The 18847-nt window shown below is 41.0% G+C and overlaps 1 protein-coding gene across 4 annotated transcripts; it reads right to left on the bottom strand.

Annotated features, from left to right (window-relative positions):
- Positions 1–2523: 2523 nt before the first annotated feature.
- Positions 2524–17846, bottom strand: prodh2 (proline dehydrogenase 2). 4 transcript variants are annotated; one of them, XM_036573311.1, is made up of 11 exons: positions 17691–17846; positions 17189–17535; positions 14836–15026; positions 13852–13978; positions 12031–12102; positions 11855–11935; positions 10140–10283; positions 6968–7134; positions 6774–6884; positions 5023–5111; positions 2524–3365 (listed from the first exon to the last, which is right to left on the bottom strand). In XM_036573311.1, exons 2-11 carry the CDS (start codon positions 17447–17449, stop codon positions 3184–3186), a joined length of 1425 nt encoding a protein of 474 aa, XP_036429204.1. In that variant the 5' UTR covers positions 17450–17535; positions 17691–17846; the 3' UTR covers positions 2524–3183. The 4 variants fall into 4 exon arrangements, with proteins under 4 accessions (XP_036429204.1, XP_036429205.1, XP_036429202.1 ...); XM_036573312.1 differs by having other exon boundaries at positions 17189–17483; positions 17691–17841; XM_036573309.1 differs by having other exon boundaries at positions 17189–17572; positions 17691–17837.
- Between the last annotated feature and the right edge of the window lie 1001 nt (positions 17847–18847).

Here is an 18847-nt window from a genome sequence, read left to right as displayed (position 1 = left end):
ACTTCAGTGGACTGAACACACCCACTGCATATTCAGCAACTACATTAGTTAATATGTTTCACTCCACTGTTTCCATGCATAGCTGAGGTCAAGCTTTAGGTGTCCACCCTTTTCTGGTGAAATGCTGAGATAATTAAAATAATTTTAGAAAATCAAACAATAGGTCAACCATGTGTTCATCAAATGCTAACTTTAGCTGAAACTGGACCTTTTCTTTGATGTTTTCTTGTTGTTGTTGTTTTGGTACCACTTTAGAATAACAGTACCTTTATGAAGGATTTATGAATGCTTTAAAATGACTTTATTAATAGTTACTAGTTATGTCATAAACACTTCAAAAATTATTAATGATCAGTTGAGCACTAATAGTTTGAATAGATGTGGGTTCACTATTAGGCGACCAGCTCACTGTTGCCCTTTCTATTTATGTTGTCACTGCTTATTAATTATTTGTAGGTGTTTATGACCTAGTCATAACCATTAATAAACTCATTTTAATCCATTAATGTCCTGCTCAACCATTTGGTAGAGCACATTTTGAGTCACTATATAAGCCACAAGGTGCCATCTCGACCATTTGGCAGACGTGAATATTAAAAAAACAAATAAAACATAAAAATAATACAAAATAAAAAATGCAAAAAAAAATCTGTTGCTTTTTTCTTGGTGAGGACATTAAGGGGTTAAACAATTCATAAACCCTTTATAAGGGTAGCCTTATTCTAAAGTGGTTCCGCTACTGATGTTTTTTTGAGGTTTTAAACTGTTTTTAAACAGGATCATTTGACCTCCTGTCATTCATCACAGTGAAACAAGAACACTTTAATAGACAGCATGACCAAAACACAGACGCACTCAGTCACTCACCCGAAGCCACTCTCCACTGTCAAATACAAGCTTAGTTACTTATTAGGGACTCACTGTTAATGAATCTACAGCCACTTTTGTAGACAGGAAATGTCCTTGTCCACTCTGCCATATCCTGGTCCAGCCTGTCATCTTCATGCTATAATTAATCAGTAATTCTTCAGGTAAACAAACCATTATAATTGGTTTATTATACACAACTCTGGGTTCAGTCATTTCACTCCAGATTGTGTTCAAAGATGTTTACTGCAGTTGTTTAGGGGAAATATGGTGTCTGATGCGGAAACAGTGAGGAAAGTAATTTTATAAAAAAATCCATAAATCTTTTTGTTTTTGAGGGGCCATAAGAATTACAGTAGAATGTATATGTTACTGTTGTCAGAAGAAAACCTTGTATCTCCAAAATGACAACTATACAGGAAAAGGGAAAAAACCTTTACTCTTAATGTAAGTCAATGGAACCAGACTTCTTTCCAAGTCATTTTGGGTCATTTCTTTTAGTCCATTTGTCATGAAATGTAAACACAATGTAAAGGGCTACAGGCATTTTCAAATTATGTCATACGAGGTTTCCTTCCGACAGCAGCGATGTGTTGTGTTTGTCTATGACACAGTGGACACTTGTGGTTGTGTCATAAGATGTTGTCTTGCCATTGTGAAATAAACAGCCTTATCACTATGATGAACATTCACAGGAATCAGTGTGGGGGTTAGTGAAACTACATGCAATTAAAATAGGAGTTTAACTACATTTTGCAGTAGCTCGCTGGTAGTTTAACTACATTCATATTTGCATAGTGATTTCGAGTAGTTAAATCACTTTTTTGCCATTTTTTGTGTACTTAACTACTGAAACTTCAATTTTGGGTAACACTTTGTTTAGACGGTCCACTGTAGATGCTTTGTAGATGCTCAGTCTGTCTTTAACTAACATTCAAATGAATATCTATTAAATGCAACTGAACTTGAAGTTGCATGTAAAAGAATCTATTAAATCCATCCTTTTCAGTCGACAAGGACACTTTTAGTGGCAAACGGAACCGCCTGCTGGATAAGAACTTCGACAGACTGCTTATGTGTCGAATAATCAAGAGATTCTGCTCTGACATGTGGGCCCACTGTGTAGACAGGCCCACTGTGTACACTGTTCTAGTTATTAAGGCACTTTTTGCAGTGAACTCAATTTGAGTGGCATTCTTTGCTGGCATGTGACTTTTTTGTATATACTTTGCATGATTAAAGGGTTCTTTGAACCATGAATGGGTTCTTCAGATTGATGGAGAACGTGCTGCAGATGGTTCTACGTAGTACCTTTTTGAAAAACATTCTATATATCACCAAAAAGGGTTCTTCTATGGTCATAAGCTTGACATCGTCACAATAGAAGAACCCTTTTTGGTGCTATATAGAACTCTCTATAGCACATTCTCCATCAATCTGAAGAATCTTTCATGATGCAAACAACTCTTTAATCATGCAAAGGGTTCTTTGAGTGTTCATGGTTTTATACAGAACCATTTTTCTTACTAAAGAACCCTTAAAGAATCATCTTTTTAAAAAGTGTACTATAATATTTTGTTATAATTTTGTATCACATATACATCATCAATTTGATCATTTCTTACAAATTAGCTTGGATTTTTTTTTCTAAGTAGCTTAACTAGATTTCTCATTGCTGTAGTTCAACTTCTTCCAGTATGAAGTAGTTGGTGGCTTGCAAAGCTATGTTTTCAAAGTAGCTTCCGCAGCACTGAAAGGAGTTTTTTGGAACGTTATAGTGACTTTTTACTGTTTGTATGGTAGTAGTACTCATTTCTAGGTTGCCTAGAATGTATCTGTCATATCTTTCAACAAACATCCTGCTCTCCTAGACCCTCCATGCAAAAAATATTGAATATTTCCTGAACCTCATGCCCCTATGCAGTTGATCAGGCCATGCTTGGTGTCTGAAGTTTGCTTCTTTAGTGTTGCACTTGGCTAATTCGGCTAATATGTTATAGAAAAGCAGGTAACGGTACTATCAACCATGCTAAAGCAACAGTCACCATCTACGTTTATAGGTAACTGTTAATAATACAGTGTCAGAAACTACATGATCAAGCCTATTAGCGATTACTGAACATCCACACGGTTTAAAGCAAATGTGTGATGACGGCATGCAGTTAGCACCATGCTAATTGGTATGATATGAGATTCCATTACTTGAAAGCTACATTAGCCTCGTAGCTCCAGTGGTAAAACCGACTGATCGATTAGGTTCAGGATTAAGAGGAGAACTGTGTGAATTCATCGCTGAGCCGGTGCTTTAGTGGCCATCTACTTGGCCCGAGTGATCTTCTCTCGGACTCTGCGGTGGAGCTCTTGCCTCAGCAGGTCTCTCTCTTTGCGGATGCCTTGCAGAACGGTGCGGTTCTCCTGAGCTCTCCGCACCAGATAGGGCAGCGTGTCGTCCACCGAGCCGTACGGCACGGACTTGTACACCGAGAAACCCTTCTGGGCTGGAGGGGAAGAGGGAATGAGGGACAGAGAGAGAGAGAAAGATCAAAGAGGATGTCAGAATGTGCTGTAAACACTGATCTGCTTGCTGTGCTGTCGGTAGATAAACAGTAGCCATGTTTGAGGCCATGTTGACCTATGGCCTATAACAATGTGACCTTTCATACAAACGCTAAATAAACATGCACATAATCTGAAATGAGTAATGCATTCTAAGTGAAGATATTTTGGGAAAAAACACACAAATGCATTGTTTTGTAGCTGCTGTTGTGAAACTGCACAAGCTTTACAGAATCAGTTTCAACCTAAAAATAGTGAAATTATACTGCTGCTGTCGGAACAAAACCTCGTATCTCCATTTTTGTCGTTTTTCAGTTTTTGACATATTTTGAAAATACCTGTTGCCCTTTACATTGTCTGTAAATTTCAGGATGAATGGACCGAAAGAAATGAATCAAAATGACTTGGAAAAAAGTCTGGTTCCATTGACATACATTAAAAGTAAAGTATGTTTTTTCCTTCTCCTGTTAAGTTACCATTTTGGAGATATGAGGTTTTGTTCCGACGGCAGTGATATAAGACATAAACATACATTTGAATTATTTACATCACAGTGTTACAATGTTTGTTTAGAGTTGCTACAAAACATCCCAGATAGCAAAGTAGTGCTGATTGAACGCTGAACAGTGTGTGCACTTTTAATCAACATCTAAAATCAACATTGATTCAGCACTTCTGCGTTGGTGAATCACCGTTGTTTCAACGTTTCTTTGCTATCTGGGCTCGAGTTTCCAGTTTAAATGCTGTGGTACTGAGTGGAACTTGTAGCTAATCAAAACTGAGCAGCCCGAAAGCAACAGGTTTCACTACAATGCTAACAATGCTTAGGTCCCATATGCCAAACACAAGGCGAGGTCCAGGTCAGGACCGTAGCTTAATCTTATCTGGCCTGTGAAATTAGTATTAGCCTGTTTCACAATGCGCTGCACTACAATCCCCAGCGTGCACTGCAGCACAGTGTGCCTAATGTAATGTAGCCTATTGTAATGTTCATAATGTTGTGTATTTAAATGGTTCTTTGCGTGGTGAAATGGTTCTTCAGGTTGATGGAGAATGTGTTTTACATGTGTCTATATAGAACCTTTTTGGAAAGGGTTCTAAATAGCACCATAAAGGGTTCTTCTATTGTTACCATGTCAAGCTTGATACAGTAGAAGAAGACTTTTCAAAAAGGTTCTATATAGAACCATGTACAACACATTCTCCACAAATCTGAAGAACTCTCTCACAATGCAAAGAACTCTTTAATCATGGAAAGGGTTCTTTAAGCATTCATGGATCTATATGGAACCTTTTTGAAAAGGGTTCTATATAGCACTAAAAAGGGTTCTTCTATTGTTTCAAGCTTGACATCGTTACAATAGCAGAACCCTTTTTGGTGCAATTTAGAACACTTTCCAAAAAGGTTCTATATAGAACTATGTACTATACATTCTCCATCAATCTGAAGAACCATTTCATGATGCAAAGGGTTGTTTGAGTGTTCATGGTTCTACATAGAACCGTTTTCTTTACTAAAGAACCCTTATAGAACCTTCTTTTTTAAGAGTGTGGACATGAAGAAAGTGAAGCAGAAAAAAGGTAAGTGAAGTATTTTACCAAGAGTGAGCGACACATGGTCACACATCCCCAGCAGCTGACCGAAACACACCGAACCCCCATTCCGGTCAATCCCCAGCTCATCCATTCTGGAATAGAGATGAATTATATTCTTTAAAGACGGCGTTCTGTACGCAGATTAAGCCCTATAAACCTGGAGCTGTATTACAGAAACTTCTGAAGTCTGAAATCTGTTTAGTCTCCATGACGACTTCAGTACAGACTGAATTTGAGACAGTAGCTATTCCAGAATAACAGTTCCTAACTTCATGGTCTCATCATGAACTCCAGATAAGAAAACAGCATCACACAAACATCCCAACTGGACTAAACCTCCTAAATCCTGTCCTAACTTTAGGATGAACTCCCAACAGGGTCCTCACTTCTGTTTAAGGTCCGTTTCTATGGTTTTTAGGCAGCTGAGTCAGCAGCATAGTTCACTACCAGCATAATGAGCTCCATTTATTCCTACTGTAAAACGCTGCTTTCACTGTGAGATGATTTTCTTTTCTAACTCTGCGTTTTAAAGATCTCAGACGCTGCAGACTCGATCTCCACCGCCCTCTGATCCCCTTCGTGTGTTAATGTTGATGATGAAATATTACAGTGACGGTGGTGAATAATGAGGAGACAGAGCTGAACGTGTGCCTGTTTATTAGGAGGAGTAACGTTAGCGCGCTCGGCTAAAGCGTTTGGGAAATGGAGACTGAAACTGGAGAGCGGTGACGCTCTGATAAACAGCAGGGGGCGCTGACAGAATGTTATTAACTTTCAGCTTACCGCGCTTTTATTTGTTTGACTTTTTTGTACATTAGTAACGGTAGCTAACGTTAGCTGCCTGGCTGACTAGCTTGATTACTTTGATTACGTGTTTATGTTTCAGCTGTGCGTGTATGGTCGGTTCCCAGGTAACAGACATGACAGTTGATTGATGACTTCAGTTGAGTAAGTTAAGTCTTACATTGAGCTAAGATGCTGTAAGCTGAGATTCCTAAACCAAGGTAAGTTTTGTTTCTGTAATATGAATTTGTGAAAAATCTTATCTTGACCTGTCAGATCTTAAGTTAAGACAAAAACAGGAAGTTTCTGTAATGCAGCCCCTGGAGAACACCTTTCACTATCAGCAGGTGTGTATCTGCTCTGTCTTGTGTAATTGCAGTCTGAGTATTTACTGTTTTGTGCTACATCGTGTTGTCAGTTTGTGTGCTCACTTGTTTACTTCTAGTAAAGGGACAGTTTGGTGAAAAATCAAACTTTTATGACTTTCCCCTTGACCTAAATATACTCCAGCTGAAGTTTGCTTTCTTAGTTTTGCACTGGAGCTGCGAGGCTAACATAGCGTACAAGTAAGAGGAGCTAATACTTCACCAATTAGCATAGCGCTAACAGGATGCCTATTCATCACATATTGCCAAGTTGTTCAGTAATCTCAAAGAATCTTGCTTACGTGGTTTGTGACACTGTATGATGAACTGTTGTCTACAAGGATACAGCAAAGCTAAAAACAGTAGTTTTAGTGCTTCGAAGCCTTAATTTTGGTCTTTATCATGTATGCAAACTGTCTTATCTTCTATGTTGCACCAAGACGCTGGAGAACCACTATTTTGCTCCACTGCATTGGTTCTCCAAAGAAGTTTTTTTTTTAAATGAAAGGTTCTATAAGAAATCAAAAGTGCTTCTCCTGCAGCTTTCGCTCCTAAGAGCGCTTTTCAGCTACTTGATTTCTAAGAGTGTACATTCGGCGCCCGTACCGAGCCACTGCTCTTCTAACAGACTCCTCGTTGTGCGTCGCTACTATGATCTTGTAGCGGCCAGGGTGCTGGGAGATGAGGTTCAGCATGACGTCCAGAGAGCCGTTGTAGCTGCAGGCAAAAGTTGCCAAAATATGAGGACAAAAATATCATGCAAATCATTTCTGGATCGTTCAAAAAGCTGATCTGATCACCAATCATTTGTGCACTCCCAGGTCTCATGAATGGGGTCTGTTCGTCTTTCCTTGTCAGCGAGTTTCCTCTCCTTGTCCATGTACGCTCCTCTAACGAGTTTAACCCCAAGACAGAACGACTGGTCCTTAGAAAGACGGATGGCTTCCAGCAACAGATCCCTTGACTCCTGAAGAGAGAAGGTAAAGTGGGTCTGATTTGAAAGCACTGATTTGTGCTGCATTAGCCTACATGGTTTGGCACCTTGATATATTTCAGATCTCGTGTCCCTGTTCTACTCAGGCCACTTAGATCCTGTAATACATTACCTTTGAATAGTGAATCGTCTTAGTTGTGATCTAGGCCGGTTCACAGTGTTTCTGAGATGTCTGATGGAACTCAACATACATACCACTGATAGAACTTCGACATACATATCACTGCTGCTGTGCAAAAACCTTCTATTTCCATCTCTTTTTTTTTTACTTTTTTGCAAAATTTAAAAATTATCCATTACCAGTTACCAGCTACCCTCAAAAATGTCATGATGAACAAGCAATGATAACTACATTTACAGCACTGTGAACTATATTTAAAATCATAATCTACCACAACATTATGTGTTGTAGGCTGAACAGTGGCTCAATCCCATTTCACCCCTCGCCCCCACCACTCAGCCCTACCCCTCCGTTTTGCGCGTTCACATCTAGAGGTAGGGTGTCCCGATTGTTGTTGAGATAGAGGGGTAGGGTGAAGCGTTAGACGTTTTCAGAGACTCCAAACAGAGTGTTATGAGAAACAAAGAAAAAATGGCCACATGGAGCACAAGCGACCAAAGAAACCCACAAATGTGAGAATTTTCTCTGTTAAAAAATTACGATAACAAATGTATTAGTTTTTGTTGTATTATGGTCCTTTTCTTCATGACAAGCATAAAAAAATCACTAAGATGCTGATGTCTCGGTAGCTAGCTAGCTAAAACTCCCGTTCCACCTTAAATGGTGCAGCAGTTACATTCTCAGCCATCAGAACTGCTGTACCATTTAAGGTGGAACAGGAAAATTCGAACAAGAATCTGGTGAATATCTGACTTCAGCTTCATATCACTGAAGAATTAGGGGTGGGTGATAATAAATAATTGCCCCCCTCTTTGAAGATCATATGATGCCCTAAATGTAACTAAAGCCCAGCAGTGAGGAGCTGAACTTTACCCTCCTCTGCTGTCACTGCAGACTGGCAGGGTCTCCTACAGAGCAGCGCTGGTAGCTGTTAATGAAGTGATGCTCTTTTTATTTGAGGGCCCCATTTCAGAGGGAAGATTTCAACCATTAACGCTTGCAAGGTGACACTCAAAAACAAGCGGTAGGGGCCTTTGTCATTATGATAACCAGGCTTTTTGCCTGACATCAGTAGTAAGTACTTTTATTTGTCCGCTGTCTACACATTTTAAACCTGTTGTAAAACTGCACAGCCTCAAATCACATTTCTCTGCTGTCAGACGAACCAGGACACTGTTGTCTGTCTGCATGTGACACTCTGTGTTGAGCTGCTAGCGAGCAACGATGAGTGAAAGGGGAGTTCTGTGATAAACAGTTCACACCTCTCCACAGAGACGGCCATGCCGAGATAAAACAGCCAACTGTAGCTTTCTTCATATCAAACTCTTACAAATGTTGACTTGCTCGCTCACCTACATGAGCCTGGCAGCACATCACACACCCTTCCATCAAAACATATTCCATAGAATATTCCATGTTACTGAAGACAAAAATGCATAGTACGTCTGAGAGATCCCCAAAATAGGAATCATGGCTACTGTGGAAAAGCGATAATTGGGCTATATTCACATTACCAGGCTGAAGTGGCACAAATCCGATTTTTTGCCCTAATGCGACTCAGATCTGATGTTTTCAGGGCTGTGTGGACACAAATCTGATCTTTTTAAATCCAACCTAAGTCACTTTCATATGTGGTCCTAGATCAGATACGTATCCGATTCATGGCCATGCGACCTTAATAGCTACGTTCAAATTACAAGCGTCATTGCTGAAATCCAATTTTTTGCTCAAATCCGATCTCTCTGACAGGGTGGTTTACACTCGTTTAGGTAAGTGATTCAAATCTGTCATGAATGTGAACAAACCAGCGTCCTGAAATGACCCTCATGAGCTCATCCTACTCAGTAACGTCACGTGAATGAATCACGTTCATCATCAGCACAAACTAACGAGCAGAACGAGCTTCGCTGTGAAGATAATTAACTCTGATCGGCTCTCAGCTTCATTATTAGAGCGAGACGAAGGAGAAAAAGGTGAGATGAGCTGCTTTTCCACCATTTACAGGCTTTAACTTCTGTTCAGCGCTGCTGCCATGGTAACGCTGAATGATGCTGCAGTGGAAAAAAAGCACATGAATTCCGATCTGAGCGTCACATTAAGATTGCATGGCCATCAATCAGATCTAGGACCACATATGAAAGTGGCTCAGGTCGGATCAGATTTTTTTTTCAGCGTTACCATGGCAGCAGCACCAAACAGAAGTTAAAGCCTGTAAACGGTGGAAAAGCAGCTCATCTCTCCTTTTTCTCCTTCGTCTCGCTCTAATAATGAAGCTGAGAGCTGATCAGAGTTAATTATCTTCTCAGCGAAGCTCGTTCTGCTCATTAGTTTGTGCTGATGATGCACATGAATCATTCACGTGACGTTACTGAGTAGGATGAGCTCATGAGGGTCATTTCAGGACGCCGGTTCGTAATCAGATACCTAAACGAGTGTGAACCATCCTGTCAGAGAGATCGGATTTGAGCAAAAAATCAGATTTGAGCAATGAGGCTTGTTATGTGAACCTAGCTTTAGGAAAGGAGAGAAGAATGAGATGCTACTTCCATGTGAAGCACTTTTGGAATGGAAGTGGGAAGCAGTGCGGACTGGACACACGGTCACTCGTCCTCCACTTTAGATCCCATCTGAAGACGGATCTGAAAGTAATTTGAACTATTACGTCTTGCGTCGTGCCCTATTTTTGTGTTTTGTTTTCCTTTTGGTTGATTAGGTTTCATTAAATCTTTTTTTTTTTATTTTGTCTGCCGCACTTTGGTCAACATCCGTTAATTTTTTCAATGCGCTTTATTAATAAATGCTGACTTCTGCTTGTGAATAAACAGAACTTTCTAAAAGCATCAAACTAACCACCCACCTTCAGGTAGCACTGATAGGTGTTCCAGATCCAGGCATCGTCTTGATTGAACTTCTTCATCATGGCCATGGTGATGACAGAGAGCGCGGGGTTCATGTATGTGTATTCAGCGTCCACTAGAATTCTAACCTTGTTTATACTGGCCTGTTGACCAAAAATAAAGAAATGTGAGTATTTTTGAGTGAATAAATCTACATCATTTCCTGCCTTACCTCAAATGTAGTCAAACAGCCAAGACATGTTTGGGTTCTTCACTTTGCCTCTTTAGTTTTAGCCCAGGAGCTACGAGGCTAATGTAGCTAACAAGTAATGGAAGCTTATGTACAACAATTAGCATTGTGCTAACTGCATGTCTTCACACAATTCCCACAAGTTCCTTCATACAAGTCTCTGGGTTGCTCAGTGTCTCTAATAGACTTGATTGTGTGGTTTCTGACACTGTATGACTCACTGTTATCTATAAACATGGACTATGGACAAAATGCAAGTTTCAAGATGGCTAGTATTAGCTAGAACACAGAGGGAGTGTGTTATCGCGAAATAACATCACGGCTGTGATTTGGTCGCCGTAGATCATCACAGCCGTGATGTTATTGGCGATAACACACTCCTCGAGTGTTCTATTGCTTTTATACAACAGTTAAATAAATACAGTAATAAATTAATAAACTGGGCCGTGAACGCGGCGTTTAATATGTTTTAATGTTCGCAGTTCCTTCACCAAATTATAGTTCCTTAACGAGCAGCTTGTTGCTACGTCAGAGTAACGAGCTCCGCCCACTCGCTGCACAGCCGGCAGTTCGTTCTCCAGCTCCTCACACTAAATTCCCAAACTGTCGTCACCACTGAGCAGCTTTTCAGTCGGCAGCTGTGACAGAAGAACAGCTAAACAACCTGGAATCAGCCAGAAATGAACCCAACACCATTCGCCAAACTAAATGGGCTGTAAGATGCTTTACAGACTGGCTGGAACAAAACAACATTAATACTGATCTGGCAGAAAACTGACAAAACTGAGCTGAACTTGATATTGTGTCAGTTTATGGCTCAGTCTGATTTGGTCAGACTCTGAAGATCAGACTACACGTTTGGCGAATGCTGTTGGGTTCATTTCTGGCTGATTCCAGGTTGTTTAGCTGTTCTTCTGTCACAGCTGCCGACTGAAAAGCTGCTCAGTGGTGATGACAGTTTGGGAATTTAGTGTCGTCTCATCTTCAGAGTCTGACCAAATCGGCTGTCGGTCAAATGTGATCTTAAAAGTGTCCGTTTTCTGTTTGTGGCAAAGTAAGAACTAAAAACGTTCAAAACGTCCTACAGCTGTCAAAGTCGTTGCTTAGCAAAGGCATCTCAGCCGAATGATACAGTGTTTGTGAAAAACCCGTGATGTTATGGTAAAATAACAGCACAGTTAGAACACTGCTCAACCAATCAGCTCGCATGGCCGAAACTCACTGTTGTATGATTATAGATAGCAGTGTGTAATACAGTGTTAGAAACCACATAATGAAGTCTATTAGAGACACTGAACATCTCCACACGGTTTGAAGTGAGTGTGTGTTGGTTTAAGTGTGCAGTTAGCTAAATGCTATGATCTTAGCTTCCGTTACATTAGCCTCCTAGCTCCGTTTGAGTTAAGGGGAAATTGTGTAAATTGGATTTTTCATCAAAATGTTTCTTTAAGACTTTAACAGTTTAAATGTATTAAAGTTTTGTACCTCTCCTATTTGGTTCAGTCTGCGGAGACCGTACAGAAAGTGTGTGTTTTCACTGTCACTGAGCCCAGGAAACACCACAGCCTGTTGGAGTGAAAGGACTCACAGTCATGCAACATCATTCTGTTTCTTGATCTCAAGAATTTCTTGGTGTAAAGCAAACAAATTCCAACGTTTACCTCACTGTTCATAGCTCTAATCAGGAGGTCCAGGTCATACTGTTGTTCCTTCATCAGGCAGGTCAGTTTCACCTAAACACCACAACACAACACATAGTTACATCTGTAATGCCTCATGTGGTAAAACACACTACATGTCCAAAAGTATCCAGACAGTCCATCTAATAAGTGAATTCAGCTCCTTTATAGTCCCACGTTGCTGACATTCAACTGCACATATACAGTTTGTATAATCTCCATAGAAAAGCACTGACCAACAGAATGAGACACTCTGAACCACACGAGCCTAAGGCCACTGTGCCCAATGCAAGAGTGTTCCTATGTTCCCAGCGTCCTATGTTCCTATAGGGTTCTACATTCCCAGCATCCTATGTTCCTGTGGATCTATGTTTCTAGGGTTCTATGTTCCCCACATCTTATGTTTCTAGGTTTCTATGTATGTTCCCCACATCCTATGTTCCTAGGGTTCTATGTTACTAGTATGCTATGTTTCTATAGGGTTCTACATTCCCAGCATCCTATGTTCCTAGGGTTCTATATTCCTAGTATTCTATGTTCCTACAGGGTTCCACATTCCCAGCATCCTATGTTCCTAGGGTTCCATGATCCCAGTGCCCTATGTTTCTAGCGTTCTATGTTCCCTGTGTCATATGTTCCTAGGGTTCTATGTTCCCAGCATCCTATGTTTGTAGAGTTCTATGTTCCTATAGGGTTCTATGTTCCTAGCATTCTATGTTCCTAGGGTTCTATGTTTTCAGCATCCTATGTTCCTAGGGTTCTATGTTCTCAGCATCCTATGTTCCTAGGGTTCTACGTTCCCAGCATCATATGTTCCAAGGGTTCCATGATCCAAGTGTCCTATGTTTGTAGATTCTATGTTCCTAGTGTCCTATGTTCCTAGGGCTCTAAGTTCCCAGCATTCTATGTTCCGAGGGTTCTGTTTCCAGCATCCTATGTTTCTAGTCTTCTATGTTCCAAGCATCCTATGTTGCTAGAGTTCTGCATTTCCAGGGGTGTGTGTTGCCAAGGTTCTATACTCTCAGGGCCCTATGTTCCCAGGGTTCCATATTCCGACGGTCATATGTTCCCAGGGGTCCATATTCCCACGGTCCTATGTTCCCAGGGTTCCATATTCCCACGGGTCATATGTTCCCAGGGTTCCATATTCCCAGGACCATATGTTCCCAGGGTTATGCATGCACAGAGTCTTATGTTCCCAGGGTTCCATATTCCCAGGGCCATATGTTCCCAGGGTTATGCATGCACAGAGTCTTATGTTCCCAGGGTTCCATATGTTCCCAGGGTTATGCATGCACAGAGTCTTATGTTCCCAGGGTTCCATATGTTCCCAGGGTTATGCATGCACAGAGTCTTATGTTCCCAGGGTTATGCATGCACAGAGTCTTATGTTCCCAGGGTTCCATAGGTTCCCAGGGTTATGCATGCACAGAGTCTTATGTTCCCAGGGTTCTCCACTATGTTCCCAGGGTTATGCATGCACAGTCTTATGTTCTCAGGGTTCCATATGTTCCCAGGGTTATACATGCACAGAGTCTTATGTTCCCAGGGTTCCATATTGCTATTTAAACATTTAATGCTATGAAGCGACTCTAAACTAAACTCTACCTAAACTCAGTATTTTGAATGGGATTTTTGCCAGTGGCCTGTAAAGCTGGTCTGACCTGGTAAGAGCTGCTGTGAAAGGATGCAGCTGTGGGCGGAGCCCAGCTCAGTCATTCCTAAAGCATGGGGATGATCTTTTAGTGGCGTTTTGTTCTAACCTTGCTAACACATATTTGGTTTTGTCAGTCACCCACTTACACAAAGCTCCGGGCTGACCAGTGCCGTGATCTTCAGTTGCATCATGGGATCTTTGCTCCATGAGTTGCAGTGAGACATCCGCACACATTCCAACATGGCTGCCAAGTTGTGATCGTACCTCTGCTCCCTGTTATAACAGATGGAGTGCCTCTATAAGAAACCCAGATATTAATAACAGTTTTTCATTTTCAAAATGTTTTTAAACGCACATACTGAAACTCTTTTGGCATGAGAGGGATTTAAAGGGGAATTCCACCCATTTTTCTAAATTTCTGCATTAAATGGTCAAGATGTAAACAGAGTCATTCAGAGTGGTTTGGTGTGAAACGCTCAGTTCTAGAGAAACTTACCGAGTCAGAACTGTTTACAGTGGTGGTGATAGGAACCAGACGTCCACCTCTAAAAGCTCCCTCACAGAAAGTTACTACAGGAAATGGTTATGAATTCACTGCCTGATATCTGAGACACTGTTTTATGATTGTTTTAAGATGATTTTGGCCTTAAAATCCATTCATGGTGGAGGGATACATGCAGGACGCTGTGAGGTAAAGAAGTCCCCAAAGAAAATTCATTATTTGAGATGTATTATTTGAGTAAATAAAATGTCTATTTTTGTGTTGTAGTCATGGCGACCCCTGGTTCCTATCACCACCACTGTGAACAATTCTGACTCAATAAGTTTATCTAGAACAGAGCGTTTCACACCAAACCACTCTGAACGGCTCTGTTTACATCTCAACCACTTAATTATGCAGAAATTTTGAAAAATCAGTGGAATTTCCCTTTAAACACCCAAAAGACAACAAGGGGATAAAATGATATCGCAAGCTTGGGGCATTTGTCACCTTGAGTTTTGCTGATTCTATAAAGTGAATGTTCTGGACAGCTTTTTATGTAATAAGTAAATAAGTTATTTATTTGTTCAAAGCTTTGTGTCCTCAGATGTTTAATAAGCAGTGCAGGTTAATCTATAACGCGTCCTACCCAGTGCTCTCTCCCAGGTCCTCCTCGATGGGCACGGCCAGCATGGGCCGCAGACCCAGAGAGCTCATCTTCTCCATGGACTCTGAAATCTCCTTCTCCGTTTCCCCAGCAACAAACTGGGCATACACAACCGGGCGAAGGACCTTAGCAAAAGCTTGTTTGCCCAGGATGGTCCGTGTAAACGCCATGACCTGAGAGAGAGAAGGAAGAGCGAGAGAGGTATGCCTGCTCAGACCAACACATGCACTGTAGAAGATGCAATACAGTATCTCTGGTTTGGCCTATAGGAAATACTGACAGGGACATGCCACCCAAAATTTGATATGACCAAATTGTCACTTTTTATCACTGCTCAAGTGACAGGAAGGTGTGTAATAGATGTTCATGTCACTAAGTTTTTGAGTGACAAAGACAAAGTCACTTGTTAGCTACATTAACCTCGTAGCTCCAGAAGCCAACGTTTCTCCGAACTATTCCTTTAAAGGGCTCATAGTCTATTTTTCTTGTCTTTTATTTTTTCTCCGAGCTCCATTTGTAATGCTTGTATGGTTTTATTTATCAAGTCATCATTTACTTTTACATTACTATTTTCCAACGTCTTTATTTCTTAGATTTAAACAGACTGTTTTTGTTACTGCACCTTTAAGACTAAAATTACAACCCCATTTCCAAAAAAGTTGGGACGCTGTGCAGAATGTAAATAAAATTAGAATGCGATGATATGCAAATCATGTAAACCATATTTTTTAAAGAAAAATACTACAAAGACAACAAATCAAATGTTGAAACTGAGAAATGTTATTGTTTTTTTTAAAAATATATGCCCATTTTGAATTTGATGCCAACAACAAAAAGCTGGTATGGGGGCCTGTTTACCACTGTGTTTCATCACCTCTTCTTTAACAACACTCTGTAAGCGTTTGGGAACTGAGGAGACACTGCTGTAGTTTTGAAAGTGAAATGTTTTCCTGTTCTTGTTTGATACAGGATTTCAGCTGGTCAACAGTTCAGGGTCTCCTTTGTTGTATTTTTCATTTCATAATGCGGCAAATGTTATCAGTAGTGACAGGTCTGGGCTGCAGGCAGGTCAGTTTAGCACCTGGACTCTTTAAATACAGAGCAATGCTGCTGTAATACATGCAGAATGTGGTTTAATGTTGTCTTGCTGAAATAATCAAGGCCTTCCCTGAAGAAGACGTCGTCTGGATGGCAGCATATGTTGCCAAAACATGTATATATTGGTCAGCATTAATGGTGCCTTCACAGATGTGCACGTCACCCATGCCATGTGCACTAATGCCCCCTATACCATCATGAACACTGGCTTTTGAACTGTGCACTGATAACAAGCTGAGTGGTCTTTAGCCTGAAGGACACAGTGTCCATGATTTCCAAAAAGAATTTCAAATGTTGATTCGTCGGACCACAGGACACTTTTCCACTTCCCCTCAGTCCATTTAAATGAGCTCAGACCCAGAGAAGGAGGCAGCATTTCTGGATCCTGTTTATGTACAGTTTCTTCTTTGAGTTTCAGAGTTTTAACTTGCATTTGTGGATGCAGTGATGAACTGTGTTCACAGACAGTGGTTTTCAGAAGTGTTTCTGAGCCCATGCAGTGATTTCCACTACAGAATCATATCTGTTTTTAATGCAGTGCTGTGAGAGCCCAAAGATCACAGCCAGCAAACACTAGTTGTGGCCTTGTTCCTTACACACAGAGATTTCTCCAGATTCTCTGAATCTTTTAATGTTATTCTGTACCGTAGATGATGAAAAGCAAAAGTTCTTTGCTATTTTGCGTTGAGAAACGTTATTCTTGAATTGTTGCACTATTTGATGGTGCAGTCTTTCACAGAGTGGTGAACCCCTCCTCATCTTTACTTCTGAAAGACTCCGCCTCTCTGAGATGCTCTTTTATACCCAATCATGTTACTGACCTGTTGCCAATCAACCACCAGGTGCTTTTTTTAGCATTACACAACTTTACCAGCCTTTTGTTGCCCACGTCCCAACTTTTTTGGAACGTGTGGTTGGCGTCAAATTCAAAGTGGACAATCTCAGTTTCAACATTTGATGTATTTGCTCATCATTGCATTTTGTTTTTATTTACATTTTTCACAGCATTCCAACTTTTTTGGAAATGGGGTTGTAAATAAAATGTCTATATTTGTGTTGTAGTCATGGTGACCCCTGGTTCCTATCACCACCACTGTAAAGACATCTGAACCATTTCACACCAAACCACTCTGAATCACTGTGTTTATATCTGAGTGGATGAATTCTGCAGAAATTTTGAAAAATCAAATACCCCTTTAAATAAAACTGAACTGGACTGACCTTTAGAGAAGCTCACCTTGCCACAGTTGTTGACCAGCGCAGGGAAAGAGCAGAGTCTGAAAACCCCCAGCGCTCGCATGAGCTCCCACCAGCTCTTCGCCCGGAACGCCCGTGGGTCCTCGAAGGACAGGGGAGTCGGTGCAACAGGGTCCCTGATGTCGCGACCCTTTAGGGGTGCAAGCCCTGCATGCTGTGATGCCAGCATCCTAGAGGTCACGCCCATAATTCGCAGGGAGAGGAAGTGATGCGGTGCAGGGGGCCGGAGAACAGAAGACATCCTTGGTTTGAATGTGGAGCCTCTGTGTATGAGCCTAATAGAAGGTCACACCGTAATAGCAGATGTTCTCACTTTATCAGTATCTTCTGGTGGAGCATCAGAGTAGATACGTCAGTGAAGCCACTGTGAGTGAATTATGGAGACTCACTGTCTCTGTCTGCAGTGTGGTATAGACTCAGACACAAAATGTACAACACAACAAAAGATACTGGAGCAAACATCTTTCAATAAGCACTCTTACCTGTTCAAGCTTCAGCAGACACAACCAAGACTGGCAGCGATTACGGAGTGGACGCTTCGACCTGACTGAACTCACAGTGCAGGTCAATATACGATGAAAGAAGACCGGAGTGGGAGGGATGGCTCGTCCGTGACTCTGGGATTGGGGTTTGTGTTGGGTTTTGTGGTTAATTACTGACAAACGGCCTGAACTTTGGGCCATTCAGAGGTCAACACCTCTCGTGTCCTCTCTGAAACTTCATCACTTTTTAGCAAAATGTATCTTAACCCCTTAAATGGCCAGCGTCCCCCCAGCAGGCCCAAGTCTTACTACACACTTCTATAACCTAATAAGAGCTCAATTAGTTCAAGTCCATGTAGTCACTGAAGCCTTAGTTTGTAATAAGCCTGGGATTTTAAAGGGTTAAAGCAGAACACGACTGAAAACATTGAATGGTGCTTGACCAGAGGGGTGTAGAGTAAAGCCACACTAATGCAAAAGTACTTTTCCAAAAACAAACTTGGGTAAGAGAACAAAAGTAGCAACTTAAAAATTACTTAAAAGGGAATTTCATGTATTCTTTGAAAGTTCTGCACAATTCAGTGAGTAATCAGAGTGATTCAGAGTGGTTTGGTGTGAAACGGTTCAGATGTCTTTACAGTGGTGGTGATAGGAACCAGGGGTCACCATGACTACAACACAAATATAGACATTTTATTTACTATCCAGAACCACCAGTGAACCTACACGAGTCTTCTGAGTTTATATGGAATGTTGATGATGGAAAATAGTGGAAAATCTGAAATAATAAGTTTTTAAGGGGACTATTTTGCCTCACAGCGCCCTGCATGTGAAAAAATGTTTAAAATGTTATTGTAAAACTATCATAAAACAGTGTCTCAGACATCAGGCAGTGAATTCATAACCATTTCATGTAGTAACTTTCTGTGAGGGAGCTTTTAGAGGTGGACGTCTGGTTCCTATCACCACCACTGTGAACAGTTCTGACTCAGTAAGTTTATCTAGAACTGAGCGTTTCACACCAAACCACTCTGAACGACTCTGTATACATCTTAATAATGTTTAATAAAGTGCTAAAGCTCCAGAGTGAGAGGAGTGAGCAACAGTGCAGCAGAGCAGGAGCTGAACCAACACAGCAGAATTAAATTGAACCCTAA

The sequence above is a fragment of the Colossoma macropomum genome, unplaced genomic scaffold (genome assembly GCF_904425465.1).
Source record: "Colossoma macropomum unplaced genomic scaffold, Colossoma_macropomum, whole genome shotgun sequence".
NCBI lineage: Eukaryota > Metazoa > Chordata > Actinopteri > Characiformes > Serrasalmidae > Colossoma > Colossoma macropomum.
Note: the sequence above shows the minus strand (reverse complement) of the source record. Positions and strands in the feature narration are given on the sequence as shown.